General features: G+C 46.9%; 1 protein-coding gene across 2 annotated transcripts; it reads right to left on the bottom strand.

Annotated features, from left to right (window-relative positions):
- Positions 1–1,890: 1,890 nt before the first annotated feature.
- Positions 1,891–27,156, bottom strand: LOC122573723 (leucine-rich repeat and calponin homology domain-containing protein). 2 transcript variants are annotated; one of them, XM_043740526.1, is made up of 13 exons: positions 26,804–27,134; positions 13,910–14,054; positions 13,592–13,824; positions 13,252–13,388; positions 12,945–13,160; positions 12,496–12,657; positions 11,986–12,107; positions 11,714–11,863; positions 11,241–11,641; positions 10,999–11,150; positions 10,779–10,916; positions 10,623–10,700; positions 1,891–4,731 (listed from the first exon to the last, which is right to left on the bottom strand). In XM_043740526.1, the coding sequence occupies exons 1-13, from the start codon at positions 26,988–26,990 to the stop codon at positions 4,579–4,581; spliced, it is 2,274 nt and encodes a 757-aa protein (XP_043596461.1). In that variant the 5' UTR covers positions 26,991–27,134; the 3' UTR covers positions 1,891–4,578. The 2 variants fall into 2 exon arrangements, with proteins under 2 accessions (XP_043596461.1, XP_043596551.1); XM_043740616.1 differs by lacking the exon at positions 1,891–4,731 and adding an exon at positions 4,853–9,576 and having other exon boundaries at positions 26,804–27,156.
- Positions 27,157–27,290: the final 134 nt, after the last annotated feature.

Here is a 27,290-nt window from a genome sequence, read left to right as displayed (position 1 = left end):
CGACGTCCACCAAACTCCGGATGCTGAATACGCTCTTGGCGACCCGGGTTTTCTGAAGCTCGGACACACCCTCGGGTATTCTTCTCGGGGTCGTGCTGAGATCCATCGTTGTTCTCAATACGGACGATTCACTTGTCGAACGTTGATCGAGGGAAAAAAAGGAGGCACGTATACACGTCCTCTCACAGTACACACGAATATCGTATCGTCCTTTCGTCGATTCGCATGGTATACAGCGCACAACTGCTATCTCGTACGATTCGTGCCGTACAATCGATCATTCGATCTGTTATCGTTCATGAGTTCAATACGAACGTCGCGGAAATTTGACGATTCGTTTCCCCTAATCGAAGACTCGTCGATCGAAACGTACGATACGTTTCGCTTGCGGATACGGCCACAACTTTTGTTCGCGATACTCGATCTCGTTGTCGAGCGATACGGATCGGGCCGCTTGCTTTTCTTATCTTTTTCAATGAAACACCAAATCCTTATCCGATGGATCGGCAACAAGCCGGTAATTTGATGTTTATCCCTCGATTGCGCGACCACCTGACGCGATGCGATTCAACGTCTCTTTTCAACGTATCTATCAATTCCATCCAGCTGGGTTTCGCGACTTTTCGAACGTGTAGGTCTCGATCGTAATTTCCCCGAACCTGGTGCATTCGATTCCAAAGACGATAGGATCGTTGACGGCGATGTTAGATCGACTCGATGCGCTCTAACAGTACGAATAATCCTGCCACGGAAAGCAGAATATCGGACGATGCTCGCTCGTAATCGATCCGATCGTTAAGTATTGCGCGTATCATTGCAAACTGAAACGATCGGCGTTCTCGAATACGACACGGCCTATGTTGTCTCCTGCACTATGTTTGTATACCAACGTTCACGACGTTCGCTTTACCTGGAATTGTCAATGGTAACCGAGTCTATCGAGCTGTTGCTGATGCCTCGACCTTTTTCTCGATTGTGTTTATCGTTCGCTCGGAGTCTTCGTCGGCGGCGAATTTACCGCAGCCACTCTGCTTCCATAAACTGATCGAATCAACGGCTCGATCATTGATCGTTCCTTGTCTTTTCGCTCGATCACTACACACCGTCCCCTGCCCGCCGATTCGATCTCTCTACGGTTTCTCGAGTCGGCCTCGATCTCGCGATTAAACTCGCCGAGAAAGCGTGCGTACGAGCGTCGACGAACGATCCAACGAAACGTCACTTGTTCGCGTTCGAACGTTCGATTTCTGGATAGAATCCGCGTGCTATCGCGAAGAGTTACGATCGACGATCACCAGTTCCACGAATCTCTTGCCTCAAGGACGATCGATGGTCGTTCGTCCGGTCGTTGAAGGAATCAAAGTTGACAGGTGACAGTTAATGGAGGGGAACAGGTGAGAATGTCGGGCGCGCGGTTCTACGCAGCCACGCGACGAGCGAACACGAGAAAGCAGAACCGGCCAGCACCGAGCACACGCGTATCGCGAACTCCTGTTCGGCAATGTTCGCGTTCGAGTTCCCTCCACCTCGAGGAGGTCGATCGTGTCCCAAGGTGGTACCACCTGGTAGAGGGGAAGGTGGAACACCGAGACCGCCCTTCTCGAACAAAATGGAGTTTTCTCGAGCTTTCAGCTCCGCCTACCGCGATCCACCCACGTCGTTTACCGCGTCGAACGACCTACGAGTCGCATCGGAGATCGTCTTTCTCTTGTCTTAGGTTCGCTCGAATCCCTCTTCGAGCCCTGAACGCAACACGACCGATCCAGATCGAGTGGCTGTTACTAAAAATCCTCGGAGGTTTCTCACGTTCGCCGTCAGTTTCGGTGGTTAACGGAGGCGAAAGGAGCGGATTTTCCAGGAAGGGAAGAAACACCGACAGTTGGACATACGTAGACTTTTTTTCGATTTATTTTTTATACACTGTATCCGTTAATCTTTAAATATATTACGTGCGGTGTATTTAGGTATCAATCGCAGGGCAAACGTTTGGTACGAATCGATCGACTCGGTGAACGCGATAATCACAACGGCGGGAGGTTTTTTGTAAAACACGTTTGGAGGAGTTTTCTATCGGTGGGATGATCGGTAATACTGTTGGCGATATGGCCTGGTCGATCGAGACGTCCCAAACGATGGCCAGTCGCGTCATGGCGGCGCGTTCGTTTCCGAGAAACGCAAAACGCCGTTTCAGCGAACGATACAATTCCGCAGCGATGATGACGAATTCGCATATACCTATAAACGAGAGGTGCTGATCGAACGAATTAAACGTAAGGGTGAAATCGGGCTAAAGAGCGAGAAGAGGTAAGAGAAAGAGGGGAAAATCGAAAGAAGATTAGTAGAAAGTTCGGTACGGTGACGCAGCTGCGATCGACGTACGTACTTTCGTATGGACGAGAGCGAATCGCGTCTAATTCCACTTGCAAGTTGACGCAGGAGATACGGACGCTCGATCAGACAGACAGAGCGGCGCGCGATCGTCGTGGTCGTTTCGACCACGCATCGTGTACATCCAACGTACCTCGTCGAAGGATCTTCGACGTTTTGGTAGCGTTCTTCGTTCTTCGAAGTTATTTCGGAAACGTCGTTTCTTTCCTGCAGAGATTCGTCCTCGATGAGAAATAGAGAGAAAAATTAACGTATATAACGTAGGGTATATCTTTGGCACAATAAATACGAATACACGGTACAATCTTTCACGGTAGATGTCTCGCCGATGAGTTCGGGAACGTTAACGAGCATTGAAACATCTCGACGAGACACCGGGGCGTAATCGCTTGACTCCTCACCGATCACGACGCATGAGATCCTTCGTATTCCTCTTACGCGATCATTCCTAAATAAAACGAAATAAAAAAAAAAAAAAGAAAAAAAAGAAGATTCTGAACGAACCTTGCGACGATATAGGAAATTACAGCTAACGATATTACGCTTAGCACCTAATGGGGTTTTATCGTTTCGGGAATTGTTATCAAATCGTGGCAGTACTCGAAATCGTTACTTCGACGATAAAGACAGCTCGATATCGAATACGCGCCGGAGATATATAAAAAAGGAAAAGGGAAAGAAACGGTTAAGTGCCTCGCACTAGATAAAAGAAGGTTGCAACGCTTACGCTACACGTTGCCGTGAACACCTAGGCCTTAATTTACAGAAACGAACCAATTATATTTAATATACCAACGACCTGTTTAGTACTCGTTGCCGACAATCTATCTCGATCAGCCGACCGAGCTCGTTATCGATCGCCGATGGTATTGAAAACGCCCTAACTAACTTACCGCTCGTGCAGAAACCTACTTAATCCGCGGTAGATCGCATATGTATCGTTTCGAGACTAAAGAGCATGACCAAAAGCCCAGCTTTCTAGTATTCCGTTAGGTGGTGAACGAAATCGTTAATGTGTCGCGGAACAAACGAACCGAGTATCGCTGGATAAATAAAAATATATCGAATCTCTCGGATCGAGACGATTCGCGTAAATTTCTGTCGGTTTAACTCCGTTCTAAGCTACGCGAATTCATCCTCTGTTGCAAGTGTGTGTATATATATATGTATATATATACTTGGATTAATTGCAGAATAATTCGAATATCGATAGAGTATCGACGGGTTCGTTTCGATCGAGTAGAAAATCGCGTTATCGTTCCTCGTGCGCTTTGATTCGATTGATCGACCATTGTTCCACGTTACGATATCGAAATGCCTCGTAATTACCAGCTATTTAGAAAGCACGGATATACAAACTCTGTTAATAGATATAGGAGACATTTTATTGGGAGTGAACCTGAACGGTGGAACAACGAAAAAAGTTCGCGCAACTGCGATATTCTTCTGTTAATCGTTGAAAAACAATCGTCTCGATCTGGATAATGCTTGGGCTGACACTAACGTATGATAAGTACGAAATACGAAGCGCATTAGTTACACGCGCCTAGGAACTTTTTTCATTGCTTCGTGGCTTCGGAAAATCGAGCCCGAAAAAAGTGTCTCCGATATTTACTAACTCTTCGTATGAATGTTGCATTCGCGCGTCGTAGCCTATTATTCGTGTAAAACTCCACTACGATTTTATGTCCTAGTTTCCTGCTACTTTTTCGTTCTCTGGTACAAAGATACTTGTCTTGTCTTTCACATATAAAAGTTTCATAGTACAGCTATAATCGAGTGTCATGATTAATCGCAGTCTACCAGTTTCGTCCAATAGCCGCGTCATTGCATTTCTTCTTTTGATTTGGAAAAAGTCGCTGGGTCGCGACCAGACACGCGATTACCTGACACGTACAATACGAGTATAAAAGTCTGGAGATTATCGGTCCCCTATGGCATTATTGTTCGATCGAGAAGTTGGACCAAGAAGCGCGGCGGCGTTTTCTTCGGTTTTGTACGCGCTATGAAATCGCGTGCCTCGAGTATATAGAAACGCAGCACGATGCTGCTGTTGCTGTTGCTGCTGGGTCCATCCTTCCTTGATATACGTGCGGTAGGTTGGAAAACGTGGCCGCCAGTCCGTTCCCGCTGCGGTTGACGATCTTTCTTTTTTTTTTCCTCGCCATATCGACTTTATATAGTTTGGCGCTAAGCGGATACGTGGTTCGGCACGTTCGACGATGACGTGGTCTGCAACGGGGACCGTGACTGATGGAACCTGAGCAATTCCGAGACCGTGACAGCCACGCGAACCACACCTCGACCTCCTTCCAGGACGTCGCTAGCACAGCACACGAGATTCTGAAAATGACAAGCACGCGTGCGTTGTTCGTTAATCCAAGTCTATCGAGAACCGGCATGAAATCGTCGCGTCTGGGGATAGTAGTTCAGGTGACGACCGTTCGTCATCATGCTCGAGCGATTATACCAAAAGAATATTTTATTATCAGTGGAAATAGTATTACAATCGTTATGATAGTCGTACAATCGGTGTTACAGAGTACGTCTCTCGAAAGTAAAACCGAGTATTGTTAGTAGCACTGTTGTTCGAGTGGCGAGACAAAAAGTTTCCCAACGATTGTTCTCCGGAACGCGAACTATGCGACACTGGGAGGCATAGAGACGCGCGACTCGTGCTCGGTTGTTCCAGCCCATCCAACCGATCGAGCTCGCACGAGTGCGCGCGTTTCATTCACTTTCACGCTATACAGATTATTCGAATGGAGAATCGTGCCAAGTCCAGAGTCGTGTAAAAATTTCAACCGATAAGCAGAAGGTAATATTTGTTCGAATCGACTGGATTTCGCTGCGGCAATGTAACCGCCTTTTCTTAGCGCGTGTTGCATAGAAATGAAACACGAGACACGCCGCCCACGTTCACCGTTCACGCGGCGAGGAGTGATCGTCGTTATCGCCCGACTATGCCCCATTGTGCGAGTAGAGTCAGAGAAGTAGAGAAGACACGAGCAATGGTCGTTTCGACGATTGTCCTTGTATCGCTGTGATCGTGAAATCGTTGGACGAACGTGCCGGCAGTTCAATCAGATTCAATCGTACAAAAGTGGAAAAGTAGAGAGAGAGAGAGAGAGACAGACAGAGAGAGTTAGAGAAAACGAACGCGTACCGTCTATCGATCATGCTGTATATCGTTCAACGAGCACGAAGGGATCGTTCAAGCGTTCGACTCGATGGATGGACGCGATCGTTCGAAGGAACATGAATTAAATGATAAGAGAGGCCTTCTTCCCTTTCCGATAATCGTACAAAAAAGCTTAAGCTTAAAAAACAACAAGATAAAAAATGAAGCACCGAGTTTTAAAGAGCGATCGTGATCTAAGCTCATAATTTGCGACGAATTAGCTTACGTAGTACAATTTGAGAAACAAAAAACGACCAAAGAGAAAAATAGTATCAACGTACCATATATCTGTGTCCATACAATACAGTATGATATAATATAATATAATAATAATAATATATATAATATAATATAATATAATATAATATAATATAATATAATTTATCTATATATGTATATATACGCTCTCTTATTCTTTCTCTCTGTTCTTTACATAAATTATACAATTATACAAGCTAATGCAACGGAATGATCTTGTGTTCGGTCTCCTTGTCGCTCGTCTTTTCTACTTGCGTCCATTTGCGAGCAGATAGAAGGACGCAGCCTCTTGTGAAAGCGACAACTAATCGTAAAAGAAGAAAACCACTGCGGCGGAGCGCAGAAGACGTCGTACAGAATAAACGGTAAATTAAAGTGAAATAAACAGTCTTACGGTTGCGATTAATTCGATGTAATTACGTCCTGTCCGATCGTTACAAAAAAAGCAAAAAATATATAATACTGATGAGATCGTCGCCGTTCAACTCGATGATATCGTCGCGACTCTTCTTTAAGCTAGCTTCGTCGAAACGATTCCTATTTTCGAGCGATAAGATCTTTGGATGCATCTCGGAATTTTTTTTAGCGAGCCTCACGGACAATTAACGCCCAAACAGTCTACGAACGACAACGAAATCGATCGGAAGATTAGTAGTGGAAGAGACAGCAGGAACGAAGAAAATTAAGTAACGAATTAAACGTTAAGTCACCCAGTGAGTACGAGACTTGTTGCGTATAACTTAGATGGAAACGGAGATTAAAATAAAAAAAAAAAAAAAGAACAAGTCGAGCTGACTAGAACCGGAGATGAACTTAACAAACGATTAGAAGTACGTAATACCAGAGACTAGAAATTCGTAAACGTTCTACCGCCGACCGATGCTAGCTGTCCGAATTGAAACGAAATAAAACTTAACGATCAAAGTAACGCGGTATTCTGGAAGATGCAGCTCGCCTTGCGCTCTCATCAACGACTGTATGCTGACATAATTGCAAAAATTAGCAACTCGCGTGTTCGTTCGTCGTGTCATAGAAACATCTGACGAACACACGCGACCTACGGTCAATTCGAAATGAAGAAATTCCATACAAGAAGAGCCAACGCGTTATATCTAAAAAGAAGAAGATGAAAAACAAATTTTTACGTCTCGACTTGTAAATAGACCGTCGTATTAGACCGTAGTAGAAACGATTGATTTCTCGTAAAAATTCCTTTGTGCGTTCTCGATCGGATAATCCTCGATACGTGTTTGAGAGCACGTGTTCATTCGTACCGTTTTATTCGACGTACTAGCAGCGATATAAAAGCATCTGGGAGAAACAGAGTCGCGCGACGCGTACTACACGGTTCGAGTGTCTGACGCGTTTGGCACTAATCTACTGCAATGTATTCGATTCGACGCGTCTGTGGAGCGACAACCGGAAGCAAAGACCTCCGGCGATCCGAAGACTCGATCTAAGCGACCCGCTCCTCCTCAAATTCCTTAACGTACACAATATAATACTTATCGTACGAATATATGTAGAATAAGTTAGACGCGTGTATATTCTAGACGATATACGTATTGTACGTCCGCTACGATACTTTTGTTTTCTTGTTACGTTAAACGCGTTTATATGAAAATATGGAGATTATCTTAGGTCTACGACCGAATTGCTTGGTCGGTGAGGTGTAAGTGCTCTCGTTTGCTACGTCCCTCCCTCAACGAAAAGCCATGTTTTCTTGCCTCGGTCGAGACGAAGAGAAAGAGAAAGAAAATTGATCGTTGCCGCGATCTCGTTGGGGAGGGACGCGATACTGCCCGTAACTCGTAAACGATAAAACAATGATCGAATGAGAAATTCCTTTCGAGTTTGAATGTGTGCGTTAAACCTACGTACCAAAATAGGAAATCTTTGAACTTAAAGAGATTTCTAGCACCTTGTTGCGAATCCTGTAGTACTCGAAGGCTACCTATCACAGACCCATCAATCCTGAAAGAGCCGTAGGCGATTTGTATTGGTCGAACGTTAAAAAAATACTACCATCCGAGGTATACACGAAAGTTCCTTCGTCTTTCTTCTCTTTGAACTTTGCCGTCCTGACGTGATTCTAGACACGTCACGGGTTCCACACGATGCCGCAATACCAGTTGGCAGAATTCGATTCGCTTATTTCTCTGTTTTCCTTTGATTCGTTGACTCCGTCATCGAGAGAAATTATTTCGAGCCCGAAGCTATCGACACCGATGGAAGATTTCTCGAACGAGTATTGGACACTAACACGCCGCTTCGAACACCGTTCCTTCGCGTAGCAAAATACTATTTTCTCAACAGATCCTGCTCGACGATAAATCTCATCGGTCGTCATGATCCAGCCATTCCAACGAACGATTCGTCTGTTCAAGGTACATACATACAAGGTACATACAGGCGATTCCATTTGATATGCGAGCGTCCAACAGCTTTGATTGCGCTCTTTGATTTTTTCTTTTCTTTTCTTTTTTTTTACGTTCTCTTCCATCGTAAGATGTTCGCGTTCGACGATCAGAACTCGAGAACGACGTTCTTCGCTCGAGTCGCCGTCAAAGGTCTTATACCAAAACAGAAACGGTTAACTAACTTGCGCACTACGTAGCCGCTTCTACAACTAGGCGGACTAAATGTACGATCAAGCTGCCTTTCGATACTTAAGGGGCTACCGAATACTATTTCGTCGAAAGTTTTAAGCGTCTCTCTCGAGCCACAACGACGAAGGCAAACAAACGAACAACCTTGTCCAAGCTACAGCTGTCACGTAGTCGATGTAAATTAAATCCAATATACAAGCCAAAGCGCTCAGTTGCTTCTTAATTAGACCGACGATCGATCGCGCACACTGATTAAACGTCTCTACGCGGATAAAAAGTTTCGAGTGTCTCGATTCGGTAGCGTTTCGTTTAAAACGAAGGCGATGAAAAACGAGAAGGAAAATTAGAAGTGGCGAAACTACGTCGAATTGGGGTAACGAGACATTTCTGGCAACGGTAAATAGCTTTCGATACGTTTCTATCGGGTATCGTATGTATCGTGCTTAAAATAAACTCGCAATTAAGATCGATGTCGGAAGGGGTGTGATAACTGTGCGCGACACTCGACCCCGTTCTTCGCCCGACGAAGCAAACGAAGGATAAAGGAAATAAAATTAGAAAAATATCATGCCGCTCTATGAGTACTAATTAGGGTAGAAGAAGTGGATAGAAGAGTGTCGTGCAGTAACTCGATCGAGCGACTCGACGGCTCGGCGAACGAACCGAAAAATTACCGACAGAACGTTAACCAGAAAACTATAAGAAACCGTGTGTTTCCCGAGTCGCTGCACCGAACCAAGTCGCGTCGCGTGTCGATATATCGGAGTAATCCCAGAGTAATCTTCGATTGTGCTTTTCTCTTGCGAGCGTCGTTCGTTCCATCGTTTTGCACTCTGGCGTTCTCGTCTTGGTCGCTCTTTTTCTTTTTCTCTTTTCGTTTTCTTTCTTTTTGTTTTGCGTTTAATCAGGAATGGGAAAGAGATAGAGCAGAACGAAGGTGGATAGGAATGTGGCAAAAAGCATCGCGGATAGAACGCGATCCTGAATCGTATGGGATGAACCTGCGGCCGATTCTTCGGTATCGTTCTCTCCTTCGTCACGGAAAAGGAGAAGAGCGGAGACGAGACGCGCCAGAGCCTCCAGCCCGTACGCGTCCATGTAACCCACGTCCATGATTGCGTCCGCGTCCATTAACACCTCCTGCAACACCAACAACGATACTACTCAGTCCCAGTCTCTACTACGTCGCTGGTCGTTCTGAACGTTCTCGTTTTGATACAGAACCCTGTCCACTTATCACTCTTACTTCTTCGAAGCGACACCTTCCTCGAAATCAACGATTCGAACCTTTTGCGAAAACTTGCCTCTTTCGGACGAGCATTGCACGAAAATCGTTCGATTTAGGTGCTTCATCGAGAAAGTGAGCAATGCCAGACTTGGGTATCGTTTCATCGTATCGTTGCTTCGACGAACGTACCCAATTCTGGTTCCTATCTCAAAAAGATACAAATGCGAATAGCTAGTTTGGAAGATTGTCGAAGAGCGCGGGCATAGTTCGGAATTTATGCCAGTCGAAGTGGTATCGTGGTTGTCGTTAAATCGTATAAGAACGTCGAGAAGTGAAGATACTAGGACGAGACGCGTTCAAAGCGTTTTCCGATGAAGCGACGAGCGACACAAAAGCGAATACGAGTCTAGGCACATGCAACTAAAGCTTCTTTCTTGGTTTCTCTCCACTTCCTTCTTCCAAATCTTGCATTTTTTTTCGTATTTTTGTGCTTTTCCGATTTGTGGAACGAGAAAGATTTTGAAAAAAGGACGAATCGTATACCCTCGTGACTGAATGAAAATCGGGGACTGACTAGTAGTTGTTGGAAATATCATGGACAAACGTACCGGCTGTTGTCGAAGCGTTAGTTACGACCTTGCCAAGAGGCGTTCGATCGACGATAGTACGGATGCCTATATTTCTTTCGATTTTGCGCTCGAACCGTTTCTCTTGTAACACGTCGGCCGTGCTTTCACGATAATGAGACACAAACGTGTTTGCAGGGCGTGTCGAGTACAATCGTCACGGAAAAAAATCGTTAGGTAACAAAAGGGGGAAACAAAAAATGATTTTGTTCCACGTAGAAGCATACAGTGGTTTAACGTGCGTTATACATGCCGCGAGACCATTAGCGAGAGATAAAGCGCGAGAATTCTCGAGAAGTTGTTTAATAAGAGATATCGAGTGAGTAGCTTACCTCATCGACGCCTATCTTTCGACACGCCTCGAGAAAATTGTCGACGTTACGCCTGCATCTTGCCATTGTCAACTTGGGCTGCAAATTACGATACAATCGTTACTCTTTGATAATCTGAAAATCGTCGCGTCGATTAGACAGCCCGTGAAGTCTTACCACAGCTGGCGAAGGAACGTGGATACTGGCAACCGACCGAGGTCTTACGTGATTTGCCAAGTGACAGAGTACAACTCCGTCTGTTAACGCCGGTGCAAGATCTTCCGGTAGGGCCATCTTCAACCGCGTTTCAATATGCTAAAAGGAAACTCAAACATTATCCACTTGTTTCCTACAACAAATGATTAACGCGTGAAAATCGATCCTTTCCGATACTCACGTTTCGGAGCTGCTCGATCAAGTCAGCTTCTTCCTTGGCACGTTCAAACTCCCTTCTCATGGTGAACGAATACTTCTCCGGCACGTTGCTGTTCCACGTAACCGATCGGGGAGACTTTGGACTTCCACCGTTTCTGCTGGGACTTTTGTTACCTAGCAGACGTTATCCATATTCCATTTAATCGTGCGTGACTCCAGTCGTTTATCTATTTGTCTCATTGCTTTTGTTCAATGTTTTTTTACCTTCTACGTAACCAACAGCTGTTTTGACTAGCCTAGGAGTGTGTCCCGGACTGGTGTTGGAAGATAAAATGCTCGAAGATGTTTTAATTGGCGAATTAGGCTTCTTATACGGCTGCTCGAGGTACTTTCCGTTCTTATTGTTGTATTCGTTATTGCTACCGTTGATAATTGGCGTGTTCTGATAGTTGATGCGTGACGGAGTTACCTTCTGTACTGGTCTCTTGGTCGCGTTTTCCTCGTTGAAGATCTGTTTACCGACCATACCAAGTGCGTCTTTATTGCTAGCCAAGTCTGTCTCGTTGCTCTGCGATTCGTTGTCTGGCGGAGTGACTTGTTCCCGTGGCCTGTACACGCTAGGTCCCTCGTTTGCCCTTTGTTGTCTCAACGCCTCTTTATACTCCCTAAAAATTCATCACGCGATATCATCGTGTGCCGTTGCTTCTTGACATCTATTAGAAGATACAAACGCATACCTGTAAGTTTGAATGTGATTCAGCGGCCTTTTCTCATCTCCGTTCATTAAAGAGGTAGTAGGGTTCGAGATCGACGTTTGCAGCGGTTGCACGGATTGCGTGTTCGTTGAGACTGGCACCGCTTGATTCAGATGAGCGGATTCGAGGGGACTAAAAAAGACGCGGGAAGACATCTGATGCTTCAGCTCGTCTATTAACCGGTAAAAATCACTACGCAACCACGTGATGCACAGTGGCAGGAACGGTGATTGGCTTATTAACAGCTCGCTTACCCGGGTGGCGTAATCGACGCGTGGTAGAGGCCAGAGGTCATCGGTCTTCTGACATCGGCTCCATTCTCCGAGGTGCTCCTCTCCAGTTTTCTCTTTTCCAACTGATCGTGCAGTATCATGGCCTGTAAATACGGTTTCGTGGAGAGAGAGAGAGAGAGAGAGAGAGAGAAAGAGAGAAAAAGGAGATAAATCTAAGTAGAGAGATTTGAGAAGGTAAGGTGAGCGCATTCCTAGCGCGCCACCTTGGATGCTACGCGCGTTAATCGCGAGCGACGCTGACGGCGAGTTCTTTCAATGGGTTAAGGTCATTCAACGAGGCTTGAACGACGGCCAAGCGCAGCTTGACAACACAGATATCATTTTCAAGGGGCGCGCGAATTCTATTCACTCGCTAAATATAGACGTTGTATCATACGCGCTCACACTTGGAGTAAGCCTAAACCCATTAGAAAAGCTTGGTCAAACAGGATACCGCACGGAAGCGACTGACGAAAGCGGTTCGAAACCTACCTTGCCGAGCTCATCCTCGAGAGACGTGTGCTCACCAGGCGAGATGGTACTAGGAGTCGAGGTTCCGCTGCAGGATCCATTCACTCCCGTCTCGTGCGGCAACGTGATGGAAAGGGGCGAGCATTCTTGACGCCACAGTCCTCGAATCTCGCCATCATGCACCTGCGCGCAAAAAGGTGTCCAGCAGGAGGTACTACGAGAAATCGTCGACCGTGTATACGTGCTTGCGTGCGTTTCAAAGTTTATTGTTTGCGTTCTTTCTACATGTTTGGACCAGTCAGAGTACAGGACTGTGTGTATGTTTCGGGAAGGTTTCTACGCTGAATCCAGGTTGTTATCTACAGCGGGATTTACAAAGTTTCGTAGCCGAAAAACTTGTTATAGAGCCAGGCGAAGAAGAAGAACCGTAGAAATAGGAAGAGGGTGAGAAGAAGGACGAGGAAACTAACCGCGCTGTGAATTTCTTGAGACCAGCGTTTGTCGACGCCGTCGCTGGTGCTGTAGCCACTGTCGACGTTGTGCCGCCTGTGAGTTCTCGTGTCTAGAGTCGCGTGACCTCTAACATCCAACGGTGTCCTTCTCGCGCGGCCGCCTCTGGCTCTCTCGTGTTTCGCCGCCTGTCTCTCCAAATATTTGAAGATGTGCGTTCGCCCGCGAATGCATAGCTGCGAAAACAAACGAAAATAGTCGACTGGATAATTGGCCGATCTATAATTAGACGGCTCCATCTCGTTTGATTCAGAAGCTTATGCTCACCGAGGCAGGCGGCGAGGTCAAAGGATTATCGGACAGCCGGAAGTCGACCAGGCTCTTCATTTTTCTCATCTCGTTTGGCAGCACGGATATTCGATTGCCACTGATATCCAGCTTTACGAGTCTCAGGTACGTCAGTTCTGCGCAGAACGTTCGATTTCACGATCGTCAATTGCATCGGATGAAACAAGATGAGACATGGCGAGTAGGAAATCGATAGAAGGGAAGAGTTTTGACGCGCGCATTAAAGGGACCTTAGCCCCCGGTTCCCTCGGATAATTCGACAAAGCTCCTATCTGCGACGTGACGCCGGCGGAAGCATCCATAAACAGGCGCTACCTACCTATAGGCAGGTGCACGATCATGTTGCTCCTCAAATCTAAGGACCTAAGTCGCGCAAGATCACCCATTCGTGGGGGCAGGTTCGTGATTTCGTTGCAACCGGCGTCGAGCTCCGCCAACGCCGACATTCTGCCCAATTCGTCCGGCAGAGACGCCAGCCTGTTGTGAGCGACCAATAACGTTTGCAGCGGTAGCCTGCATATCTCCCGAGGTAGAGACGTCAATTGATTGCGACTGCGAACAAAAACATCTCCGCTCGTTAATTCTAAGCCCGCATCACGGAGAATCAGAGGCCTCGTGACTTCCTGTCCTTACCGACCTAAGATCGAGGTAGTTGAGGGACTGTAGCATCACCACGGTCTCCGGTATTATTCTTATCGCATTGTGGTAGAGATGCAGCTTTTCGAGGAACAGAAATTCCGTCACTTCTTCCGGCAATTCGGCGAAACGGTTCTTCGAGAGATCTGTAACAGGAACGAAACAACGATATATTAGTCGCGTAACGCCTTCCGAATAATGTTCGCTACAGGGAAAACATAATACTTCTTGAAGAGGCCTGTTTAATTGAGAAACATCGTCAGGATTCCCCGTAGCAACAGCTGTGCTCCGGTTAGGGTGATGCTTGGGTTCGTGGGGGGTTCTTATGAATGGGGTGCGACGGTCACGTGCGTGTACAGTCTCGAAACGTAGGAAAAGGATAAGGGTGGCTCAGCTGCTGCTGTTGGCTTCGAGCCTCCTTTCTGATCAATAACCACGGCCTGTGTGTGTGCCTCCGTTTCCTCCGGGAGTTGGTTAGCCAACGGTTCGACTCGTCATTTTCCTTCGCGCTAGCTTTTCAAACCCTCTGGCTATCGATCGGACGCTTCATAGCGTCCGACGGCACTACCGGCATCTGATAACTCTCCCGAATCCTCGACACGAACCACGGTCCTCAGCCGTGGTGTCGAAAGTGGCCCGAGCGCGAGAGCTGAAACGTTAATTCGAGGAAATTTCATTCCGCTTTCTCGGAAATTTGATTTCGGCTATCCAGTTTACGCGATCGGAACGGAAATTGCCAATCGATCGTCAACAGGATACCCCAGTTCTCTGCAAATACTCGGTTCGTTATCTTCTCATTTGAACGATTTGCAAGTCTTATTGCGCGACGACTTATTACTTATCGAGGAACAGCCGCGTTTCCCTCGTGCACGCCCACGACCGTAATGGGTACGAGTCCATGGGGTGAAAAGCAAAGCCTGGAACCATTGGTGCACGGTCGATCGCATAATCGTCGAGCAAGGGCGTCGGCCCGTTGGTGTTGGTGCGATGCAGACGAAAATAGCAAACCCCTATTCTGTCTCTGTGCCATCGCCATAACTCTCTGCCAATGAAACTAAACAATTTTTAGCAGAGCGTCGTCCACGCGATTCTATTTACCTTGCACGAGGAATGACAGAAACCGTTCTCGCCTAACGTTTGATAAGAAATCAATTTCTAAACGAATCCTCGATAACCGGCTTCGTAACGAGCGCGAACGATTCATCGAACGTTAATTGCTATAGAAGTCGTAATAGGGAAGTTCGCAACTGTGGCACATATAGGGTGTTTCACGAAGGGGTCGATGCACCAGGCGATTCCAAGGGCCAAGGTCGAGGTCCGGCCAACCCAGGGATCGATACCACGCACATAGATTTGCGTGACGCTGTACAAAGTTGCTAGACTGTCATTCGCCAACGGATGGGCGTGGCCCTGTTGTCCACGTTGCTTGTTTTTACGATAAAAACAATTACGCGGATAAGCGGCGTTTAACCAGGCTGCCAAGTCTGCCTCTTCCGACCTGCTAATAATACGACACCGTCGCGGCGGAATATGAAGTCCCAGCGATCGAAGTGTTTGCATTTTTATCGCACGACTCGCTTGCTTATGCATACGCACAAGACAATAACGCCGGAAAGACGGTTCACGCAATCGTAAAGGGTTGGACGTATATGCGACGTAACGATCGAGTAGAAAGCGTCCGCCAAGTAATTTCTACGATAGTCCGCGTGCTTAGACGAGAGATGCTGACGACCGATGATAAAAATAATTTTCCTAGGGAAAAATGGAGCTCTTATCTTCGTGCAATTAGAGCTATCGCATTTTTATAGATTAATACATTTTTTTTAAACGATTAAAATACTTAAGAACGCTATGTATGGTTGATTAACTTAGTAATTGCAAAGATAAAAATTCCGAAATCGCAGCCTTGATTAATCGTTCAAACATGTTATCGGAGCGAAAAACTTTCGCGTGTCACGAACGAGATAACTGCTCGCGAAACGTTCAATGCTTTAAGAATTTTTGCCTTCCTGGCTCAAAACCACCGTAATCATTGTACGTTTTACATAAATTTACGAGAGCGGAGAGCGAGTGGCGGCGTTGCTTGGGCGTGCCGCGTCACGAAACGCCGGCTCCTATCGCCGATACAAAACACAGGGTCAACGACCATAGGCAAAAATTGCCTCGTGCGTTAATTAAACTGCGGAACAGCTGGAGACGCAGAGAAAATAGTAAATCGTTCGGTAATGGCAACCTTGAACGATTCTTTCGCTATTCGGCGAGAGATCGACAATATAATATACACGAAGGCCAATATGGTCGGCGTACGACAGGCTAGCATGTTCGTGGGAAGAGACGCGGATAAAACGCAGGAGAAAATACTCTAACGACGTTAAGTTATCCTTCTCGGAGTATATGGGGTTATAAGAGCTAGCATAAGGGCTGCCGTGAAACCGTGGAAACAGAGGGTTGCCGGATCGATAACGCCCCCATAGCAGATATCGTCCAGGGGGTTGGCTGTACGAAGAGCGCAAGGTGTCCCATGAACGGCATGCTACCCTCTTTCCGAGCTTTTCTGCTGGAAAATAAAATCATTCGAGGCGAGGCGAACTTCTCGCGAACCAATGATCGGTAACGACGTTAGAAGTTCGCTAACGAGCCACATGGTCCGAGGGCTCGAAACCGATTTAATTCCACTCCAGATACATTATTAAACGGTAACGCGCTTAACGATCAATTGTACGTAAAAGCGTGATTAACGCTCAACGCACAACGTGCCATTGCTTCTTCGCGACGATTCGAGAGATAGCGCGTTCGATCGATCGATTCGAGAGTTGTCGATCGCAGCTTGCGCCAGGTAATTGCTTTCCAGCGTAATTCCCGACGTGTCACGTCGAGGACATCAGACAGAAGAGATAAAGGCAAGAGAAGGACGAAGAGGAACACCAAGAGCGAAGGGAAAGGGAGGAAATTCTGGTCGCGAAGTCGTGCATAGACTGGGAACGCTCGGTGCTCGCTTCGCCCTTGAACCATCGTCGTTGCTGAAGAGATCGCGTCAAAAGCGAAAAGAGAAAAGAGTGGAGAAGCCACGAAGGAAGCAGGCGAGAAAGGACGTATGCCTCCGTTGCTTTTGTAAGAGACCGACACGCCACTTCCGGCGACGAGGACGTGAGTGCGAACACGACTCGCATACTCGATCAAACTCAAAGCGAACGGAACCGAACAACTTTGTGCACACTCGATGGAACACAGGTGAAACATCGATAGACGTGAATCGATCGATCGCTCGAAATTTATTGTCCGATCGGTCAGTCGGTGGCAGTAACCAATGCGCTATCTCGAGAAGTCTCATAGAATTTAGATGAACTTTTGATGGTCGGTCGCCACGGCGCGACACAAGGTCCCACGTTGCGAGGACCGAACTTTTGCATTTAAACTAGTAGGACGAGTCCGTCGAGCATCTGGTAGTTGGTGATTCGACGTTGCATGAATTATACTCGGACGTGGGGAAAGATCCGAGAGAGAGAAGGTAAAATAAAGAAGGTAGTATCGCGCAGCCGGTTTCCATACTCCTGCCGTCTGACCGTGGCAGGCAATGCGTGCCGAACAGTGCGTCGCATTGTGTATGCTACGTGTTCGAGCGTGCCGGTACGCGTGCACGCCTTCGTGTACACGCGTGTACGCTAAAACGAGCCGTATGCGACGAATCATGCTGCGCGAACGGAATACGCGCCTCTTCCCATCTATTCCTACTGATATTTATTTATTTATATACGCATAGGCGGAGAAGCGAGAGAACGACGAGAGCAAATATCAGGCGCGTTAATTTAACATTTTTCTATGCGTGCAATTCAAGGCGGGAGCGCGAACAATAGATTCGTCGTTGCGCGCTTTCACGAGGGCGTAAAAAACTTCTTTCGCTCGTCGAAACGAGAGTTTGCTTCCCTTTCTTCATCGGCAACGACGGCGCTTCAATTATTGCAGCATCGTGGAAGAGCAGCAACAGCAGCAGCATCGCCCCTAAAGCAACGTTCGCTTTCTTTCTCGCTGCCTACGAAAACCTTCGCTCTTCTCGTGGGTTTCTCCTCGTTCCTTTTCTCGTTTACCCAACCTCTTTTACCGTTTTCAGAGCAACGAGCGCGAACCGAGTTTTCAGGTTGCACCGACTCCGCCATCCTTGACCTAAAAACTAATACCCGAGATGAAAAGAACCGAGAACGACCTGGAACACAGGGAAAACTAGTCGAAAGCTGCACGGGGTGTAACAAGACCACGCTCGATAACGCGTCGAAATATCGCGTTACCACCGGTACGACCAACGTTTCGCTCGAACGGAGCATTTTTTTTCAATGACCTCTCGCTGCTATCGGATGGCAGTTTGCCGTCTTTCTATCGTGTCGAGAGAACGCGATATCTTTATCAACGATTCGAGGCTGTTTCACGTTTGCGATCACGAGCCGTTGGTTGAAAACGCTAAACTTAGGCTGCGAACGTTTCGCGATTATCCGTAGACGGCAATGCGGTGGCACGGAAACCGAAAGCGTTCGAAAAATCTACGGTTGTTCGCGATGACTGGAAAGGGCCCGGTTCGATCGTACCGCAAGTCCCTTTGTTCGTAACCATGCTGCGTAACCACAAAACAAAACCCTCCACGCAGGTACGTCGTTATCCCCCCAGAGACTAAACCGAAGGACGCACTCTCGTCGACGTATCCTTTGTTCGATGTCATCGCTGATAAATCAACGGCACTTTCTCCGTTGTCGACGTATCAGCGACGTTAAATATCGCCACGATCGCGATGAAACGTTCGAGCAAAGGGCCAAGGTTTAAGTCTCTCTGATGACTCGGAGCAAAACAAGCGGCGTTCGGGACTGCTCGTTAACGACGAGTCGGTTAATTTAACCTCGGATAACGAGATCGAGGAGAAACGCCAGCCTTGTAGATTTGTTTCCACGCGAATTATTCGGCCGGCTCTGAACCCGGTATCTCCTAATTGAAGCCACGGACGATGCAGCATGGATACAGATTCGGTTAGCCTTAATCGCGTGACGACCTACTAATTATCCACGCCCGCGATTCCCCAGCTCCGTGCGCCGCTTGCCCGGAACCAGAGAAAGGTACGCTCTTCTATAGCCAGAGGTCTATCGCGCTTTATCGTTTCGATCTTCGATACGCATTCGCGTTTCGAGTCCACCGACAACCTCATCCCATAAGATAATCCGTTTCGAAAATATTTTGTAAAGCGCATACCAGCGTGCATTTTGGAGCGTTGAGTAATCGGTCGAATCTACCCACTCGTCTTTGTTCGATGGCCTGATTGTATGTCGTAAACGTCACGCTGTTTACCCTTGAATACATTTTAACGACCAGCTCATCGGGAATGAAACGACTTAATGGGAACCGAAGTGTTCTTAGCTACGGGCATCGACTTTCCTCGAGGTTCTTCCCAATGGAAATGAGGAAAAGCGAACAGAGTTCGCGCGTTATTTGAAGAAGCGAATTCTACGAATAGCCGAAAGCAGCGCGTTTGTGGTCGAAACGATAGAAAAAAGTAGCTTTGATCTTTGGAACGGTAGTTTTCGGGTTACCGCGAGTTTAGAGCCGATGGTTGGCATTAGTGGAATCGGTAACGAACGCCACCCTATCTGTTCTCCACCTTTTGCCCGCCAGCGGAGCGAAAGGCTGCGAAAGCGATGAAAAACCGATGCATTAGCAAAATCAAAGAGATTAAAGCAGTTGGTGAATGACAGACAAACTCTCGCGGTTTGCCGTGCCGCGAGCGAGCGAATAGACCGGTAAGGAAAAATTCGGGAGAGGAGCAGGGATGGATTAGGGTTGCGTCGAGGGATTCAAGGCTGTGCGACAGGTATAAAAAGCGATCGTACAGAGCCGGTTCAAAGATTCGGGTTTAAAGAGAAAAGAGACAGTCTCTTGTCACGTTGGCGGCCAGAGAGCCGGCAAAAAACTCGTGATATGCAAACAAAGCCGTGCGCGAGATTTACTCGCTCGTTCAACGGTGGAAAATCGTCTCGCGAACAAAGCGCGGGAAGTAAAAAAATTCCAGTCGTCTGGCGCAGATATAAAGTGTCGCGAGAAGAGAACCGCGTAAACGTTGTCGCGTCTTTCATGAAAAAAATATAAAATGCTGTTCCGACGATCGTTTGCAAAGCGCGACGCGACGCAACGCGACGCGACGCGATTCCGCTGCAGAAATTCGCGCGTTTTCACGAAGGATGGTGCAATGCGAAATAAAGGAGCGAGTCGGAATGTAGGACACTCGCGAATAGAAGTGGCACGGAAGAAAAATTTCAAACAGACGAACCGTGTCATTTTCATTAAATCGCTCGACTGGAGGTGGATTTCGCTACAAACCGCGTTTACACGCCTCGTTCAATAATCGTACCGTCATTCTCGTTAAAAAATTAACGCCGAGCCACGAGACAAATTGCGTATCGCGTCGAACGATGTCGTATCGACGCATTGCTCGATCCGATCGATATCGACCCTCTACGTCGAAGAAGAGATTCGACGCCTCGACCTCGTCGGATCATCTTGTACTGAAGCTTCGGACGGCAGCTTATCGTACGACGACCCAAGAATAACATGATTACATTCATTAGCCATCTATAACGTTAGCCCGAGCAATACAACAGAGTCCGAACCATAACCATAACAGTATTTCATACTGTTTCATTTCAACCCGTGCCACGTAAGAAGCGTGTATGGACTGACAAACAAGATTACCTAGAACGATAATTAGCGACCGTCCCTTTCTTCTACCTGTCTCGACTATCGATACCTGCGCCGCGACGAATTGCTTTCCAAGAAGGTACGTGTTCTTCGTACCGAATCGTGGTCCGTACAAAAATTTTGCCTAAACGCAACGGTTTCGTTCGTCACGCTTCCTGGCAAAAGATCGAGGGAGAAGGGTTTCCTCTTATCCGCAATGCGGCTAGAATTTATCGACGGACAAAACACGACTAGACACAACCACGCCAAGTTAAGTCGGCGGCCGGTCGATCGACCCGCCTATCTTCCTTTCTCATCGAAACGGACTTAAGCGTTTTACCGCGTTTGCGGTTGTTGCACCAGGCCAGGAAACGCTTCCGTCTCTTCCCAACGTCGAGACGAGGATTCCCGGATAGTTTAAAATTCTAGAGAATCCACGAGGCAAACGAGGCCGTCTTTGTATTTTAAAGAGCGAAGAGATAAACGATTGTGACCCGGTTTTTTAAAGCAGCTTTGAGTCGGATGTGCACTCGTGTTTAGAAATCACGGATGCAGGGATCGGGCAAACACGGTACGGCAAACATCTTTCACTCGAGTTACCCGATACAGCGAGCTCTTCAGCGGTATATACTAGCAGTTCGCGGGCATTTTCTAATATCGCTTCACCCTTGTATCGTGAAAGTTTGCAGGGCACTCGTCGGTGCTCGTCTCGACGCCGATTATCTTTCGTAATCCACGCTGGCGAGGGCTGCTACTACTACTGATATTTCGCGCTTATCAGCGAATTTCGACCCGTTTCAGGGTTGACCCAGTTCGAGAACTCACGGAACGCGAAACGCAACGGCGGCAACCCGATCGCACAGTTGCAGAGGTCATGACCGTGAATATCTCTCTCGAATTTCAACGCGTGTAGAACGGGATGGAGAATCGTGTTGTAACGCGGAGTCGGGTAACAATTTACACGTTTCGATTAAAAACGAAAGCTCGTACCACTGTCTTTTATAATAAAAATCGCTTCGTTGCGTAAACTAAATAGAAACATAGAAAGAGATATTAATGTCCAATACTCGACTCCAAATACCAAAGTTTTAAAGTCTAAACGTCGGTTTTACGGAGATTCTTTTAAGAAACGGCGCGGATAACGACAGTCAAGTAACAAGGTACTACTGTAATTGATTAAAAATACGGAGTGGGTTCGCAAGTACGCTAGGACGGCCCTGCGATACTGCTAATTATAACTCGGCAGCGAAACCACCGCGTTGGCTCGTACGCGCGATACGCGCGAGATCGGTGCATATACCGTAGATATACCGTAAGCCGGTGCATATTAGCAACGGGTCGCAAAATGGGCAAAGCGCCGCTGAAAACGCCGGGTTTTCAAAGACACTGCTACCGCTCTTGACTAGCGGCGGTTTCACGCGCGACTACTTTCGTCCGCCCCTTTCTTCTATACCCGCGAACCACGTTCGTCAGCGCTAATTAGCGAGCCAGCTTCTAACTCAAGGTGTTTAATTAATGTGTCTTTTAACGACGAACCGTTGCTCGAAAGTTAACGCGAAAGCTATTGCCTAGCCGTGACACACATCGATTTGCCCGTTTAAACGGTATTCGACGAGCGTTGAAAAATGTCGCCGCTCGTTGGCTCGCGGAAGAACGACGAACCAGGAAGCAGTAGTTTGCGGTATTTATTAAGAGCGTGCTGGCACTCGGGCGAAAGACAAACAGGGCGTATCTCGGGGGCACACGAGATACGAGACACCCGGTATCGGAAACATTCATCGCGTAGTCTCGAAACGTGCGCGATATCATCGATAGGTGTGAGTACTGGCGCGGGCGTGTAATGTGCCGACACGCTCCTTCTACACAGTACTTGGAAGTTGAGTTCAAACTTCAGCAGCGTGTAGTACTCGTTGAAACGCACAAGACAGCCTCGATAAACGTGGATCCAAATATCGTTAGTTTCAGAGTTTCAATAGATATACCGCGTGCAAACACGTATTAAGCGTGTTTCGCGTTTGCCAAAAGACCGTCGGCGCTCTCGTTCGCGTTCGACATTCATCAAGCGCCAAGTAGATGTTTGCCGCGCTTTTGATAAACGAATAAAGTCGTGTGCAACGTCGAAACGCGCGAACATTATGCGTTCGAGCACTTGAAGCGCGTGTGCTCGGAACGCGTACTCGACTTGTTTGAAAGAAAACGCTGGCAGCACTTTGTCCTTACTACTGTTCGCTGCGTGAACCGTAGATCTAAAGTTTCGAGGTCCTCTTGAGACGCGTGCCAGCCCATTCTCGGAAAGCTCCGGTTGCGAAATAGTCGTTCTCCGGTGATCGTTCGCCAGTAGTGCTACTGTTAGGTAGTGGTTCGACGAAAAGGGACGGGGAACGAAGCGACTTCTCCGCCCTTAGATGGTTGGCGAGAACTCAAGAGACTTCATCTTCGAGGAGTGCTCCTTTGGCAAAGAGACAAGAGCGCGAGATAACCGAGCACCCCGATGCTATATGGCGATGCAAACGATGTAACGCGTTATGGAGTATCGACCTGTTGGCACCCCTGCCTCTGCAGCTGCGGTGCGTCTCTATCTTTAGCTCGGACCGGCCCATCGTATGGGACTCTTCCATAACCATGGTGGCTGCTCCTTTTCCCTCTTTCTTTCTCTCTCTCTCTCTCTTTCTCTTTCGTAACGTGCTTGTCTGCATACAGCGCGCGCATCATTCTTTGCTCCTGTAAAGACGCCACTCCGCACCCTGCTGTCCTTCCATCGAGAAAGACCGGGCCAGAAATACGTTTGACAAAGAGGAAGGAACTAGTGCCTCGTCCCTCTTTGAAGTGCTGGTTGCAACGAATCAATCGAAATCTCTGTCTCGAGTCATCGTGACGTCTCCGAGACTGAATTAGCCTCGAGCGATTCGAGAAGAAAACGCTTTCGATTCGCTAGACCGGTTCTCGCCGAGAGACACCTGTCGCGAACTCGAGCGCGCTCGAAGAGAGACGAGCGGCTCGGCACAAAACGGGGAACAGAGAAGAGAAACGGTAAGAACCCAGGTAAGAGAAAGACAAGCAATAATCGTGCCACCATTCGATCGATGCAGTTATCCGAATTCCTCCCTTTCTTTTCGTTAATCACGGTGCGCCTCCATCCATTCGAGCACCTGCTCTCCCTGAAAATCATCGGCCGAGAGATACGCGTCCAGGACGATGAAAAATAATTAGATGTAATTGCATGTTACGTGCGCGTTGCAGCTCCGTTCGGGTTCTTACGGTTAGGGTTAAGAAATCGACGATGCGAAACGCGGCGAATATCTCGGGGAGTATTATTTCGAAAGTACCCACACGCGAAGTAGCGCCGACTCGGAGAGTATACGGTTGAGTTAACGCATTGGAATGTCGAACAGAGAGGCAAGGGTTCGCAGGAATAAAAAAAAAGGATCCCGCCCTTTTTCTTCCTTTTCTATTCCTCGAAGAAAGCGCGCAGTGCACCGTGACATAATCGATAAGAAGCTTTTTCCGCAGTGAGACTGTATCGCGATCTCTCTATTTGCCTATCCGCCTCGTCTCGTCGTTGATACGACAACCGGTTTCCGTGTTTTCGCCGTTTCGTCTCAACGAAGCTGAACACGCCGGAATCCATGATTACGCGGCAAGTAAAGTCATTAACGGAGTCGATGTTGAATCGACCGCGAGGAAACAATTTGTTCGAAGTAGTAATCACCTTGCTGGCTCTCTCTATGGCTGTCTGTTCGCGCATCCAACTCGTTTCCTTTTGCTCTTTTCTCCTAGAGCGGAGCACCGTGTGCAGCGTGTGCCGTGTTTGCTTTTACTGGTTCGCGTATGCGCCACGGACAATGGATCGGCTTTTCCTTCGATAGCCGGCGACATATCAAACCCACGGGTTTCTCCGGTGAATGGGGACCGCAGGGCCTACCGTTTGTGATACTCCGCGCTAGAAATCGTTGTAACATATAGCCGGAGGCTGTGCGTAATTTTCCTTGCCGTCGGATGCACTTATATTAGTTTTAGCAATGGCTGACATAGATTCGAACAACGTAGGACACGGTTCATCGAATCCCTCGTCGCGACACGAACTGACCTGGGGTCCTTAATGAAGTTACGTCCCCTTCTGTCATCGTACGGAATATCTCGTCGTAAGACGGCCTCGACACGAGCCGCTCGGTTCGATAATATCCCGGTGAAACTGTAACGGGTATGAAAGTTCCCTTCCATTGGACGATCGTCCCTCGAGCATCAAAGAACACCGAACGAAATTGCCTCGTTCCCTTCGTTCGGTGAAAAATTACCATCGAAAACCGATAAGCCCCGCTCGGTGCTACTGGCAAAGCCCGTGCAACGACGAGGCGCCACGATTATCATTTGTTCCTTCGCAACAGCAGAATAATCACGACGCGGTCTTGATTAAAACACGCATCAGTGACGCCAGGCGAATTTTCTTTTTGTGAAACTCATCGTTTGCATCCCAATGGGTTTGGAAACTAATGAGACCGCTTTTCTTAGAGAACCAATTTTTCAGCCGAAGGAATTTCGTAAACGAACATTACTCTGTTGACTGTCGCCAAGAAATAATTTAGGTCGATGCTACATCGATGGAAATGAAATACATTTATATCAGATAGTATATGCGAAAAGTAAATGAACGACTGAAATCCACGTCGAATTTAATTTTCTTGCAAGTTGGTGAATTTTGTAATCTTTATCGTCGTTGATTCGCGATCGTCTCGCGTGATTGCATATACATATTTCTATATATACTTTCTATTTGTTGCCATTGTCGTGGAGCGTAATATACGTGTACGACGAACGATATGATGAAGTTGACTTACCCTCGAAAGGTGTAATTCTAGTTGATAAGGATATCTCTACGTCGCATACTTTTTCCACGCCGAATACCTGTATCGGTCGTAGAAACATTATCACGGTTAAACGCAGACATTCCTAGCGACGATTAATGTTATCTTCCGATTTACGTCGCGAGTCATATTTAGAATCGAATCGGGGTCAGGGGGATCGATCGATTTCTATATTTGCAAAAGTTTCCTCCAGGCAACGCGAAACTCACGATCCTTGGTCGTTAACAACAATATCGATAGTCTGAAAAGTTGGAGTATATACTCTTATGCTTCTGCGCACGTAATTTCTCGTGGTGTGCCGGTGATATCAATGAATATCGAATGCACGATTATCGCGGTAACAGGAAACATCGGGTGTGTCGCGATAACGTCTCATCGCGAACTTTTTACTTATGCACAATCTCGTACGATGCATTTTTTTAATCGGTTGTTTTCTAAGAGAAATATCAGAATTTATGGGAACTTGTCATTCACAGAAGCAGTCGGCGTCCAAAAACGACGTTTGATATAAATCATAACCTACCGCAGTGATGCATTTATATTAGATAAAGCTACATGTGTCTCTTCAGCAAATAAGATGAAATGAATTTACCTGAATAAATGAATATGCAGATACCTCGCCCCTTTTTCGTGTTTCTAACTTGTACACATGCTTCTTTTATCGGTCGAAGATTAAAACGATGATATCAACGCTACGAAATCGTAATCACGGTGCATTGCACCGTAAATACAGATGCGTTTGTATTATGTAACACTTAAGTATTTCACGTTAGTCATTAGACTAGAGAATTATGAAAAGACTACTATATCGTTCCCCAAAAGACGCTGTCTATGCGCGTTCTTCTGTTTTCTCTTTCCAGGCTAATATGTAGGATTAAATTGTTTCAAGCCTGTTTTCTGAGAAATAACGAATGAAAAATGATACATAAAGCACTGCAGTTGAATAGAACATCCAATTGTAATGTGGAAATTGTATGCGTTAGCAGGGTAACGTTCGGCGACACATACGTGCCAGAGTATGATATAAACACGAGAGTTCGAGGTTAACTCTGGCAGAATGTAAAACTTTTATCGAATCAGACGCAGAACATTTACTAATATGTCTTCATCTTCTTTCTAGTTGTTACAAACCAGAACAACATTGGGAAACAAATTTTGTTTTAGTTTCTACAACATAGTAGAAGCAATTCGCTTCGAAAATTTTTGTAGTATCTTTCCATAGAGCGTACATTTTATTTTTGGGTTTATATTTCTCTTCGTGCAAACGTCAGTTTCAATAAAGAAAGGAAAATTGACGATAGAGCATAATGCTGAAAAAAACTCACCGGCAATAACCGTATCCTGAAGATTATACTTGCTAGAACCCGTTTTCCCAACTTTTGGAAAGTCCTTAAGTTTTCGTCCGCTAAGCTTCAGTTCACCGCTCAAGTGTGCTTCCTCCAGGATTCGCTCGAGACTTCTGGTGAGCTGCTTTTGTATGTGGCCGCTCATGTTCGACGCGACCATCGCCATATTACATTTTTCGGGCACGTATACGCGAAAGCACGGTAGTGAATATCTTCCCTGGCGTACCAGCCACTCGTCTTTTAAACGGCAAGGCAAGATGTTCCAAAAACTCGACACCCACCAACTTCTCCCGATACTTGCTCCTGCACTACTGATCACAGCTTGGCAAAGCGCATGGATGCAAACGATTCAAGCGCCCTCGTTCAGACGCCATCTTAAGAACAACATTCAAGATACACCATTCGATTTCGTTCGAGAATCGCAATTGCAATCGATTTTTCAAACTTTGATAATTTATTTCATAGT

Source organism: Bombus pyrosoma, linkage group LG1, assembly GCF_014825855.1.
Source record: "Bombus pyrosoma isolate SC7728 linkage group LG1, ASM1482585v1, whole genome shotgun sequence".
NCBI classification, from domain to species: Eukaryota; Metazoa; Arthropoda; class Insecta; order Hymenoptera; family Apidae; genus Bombus; species Bombus pyrosoma.
This window is presented reverse-complemented; position numbering and strand designations above follow the sequence as displayed.

What these genes read in the sequence shown, in the direction of transcription:
- LOC122573723 (XM_043740616.1), bottom strand. Translation starts at nt 26,990, where the DNA reads ATGGCGATGGTCGCGTCGAACATGAGCGGCCACATACAAAAGCAGCTC. An exon ending in TCGAGGATGAGCTCGGCAAG is followed by an intron (nt 12,108 to 12,495) that starts GTAGGTTTCGAA and finishes CCGTATTTACAG; the next exon opens with GCCATGATACTGCACGATCA. An exon ending in GAAAGATAGGCGTCGATGAG is followed by an intron (nt 9,577 to 10,622) that starts GTAAGCTACTCA and finishes TTGGTGTTGCAG; the next exon opens with GAGGTGTTAATGGACGCGGA.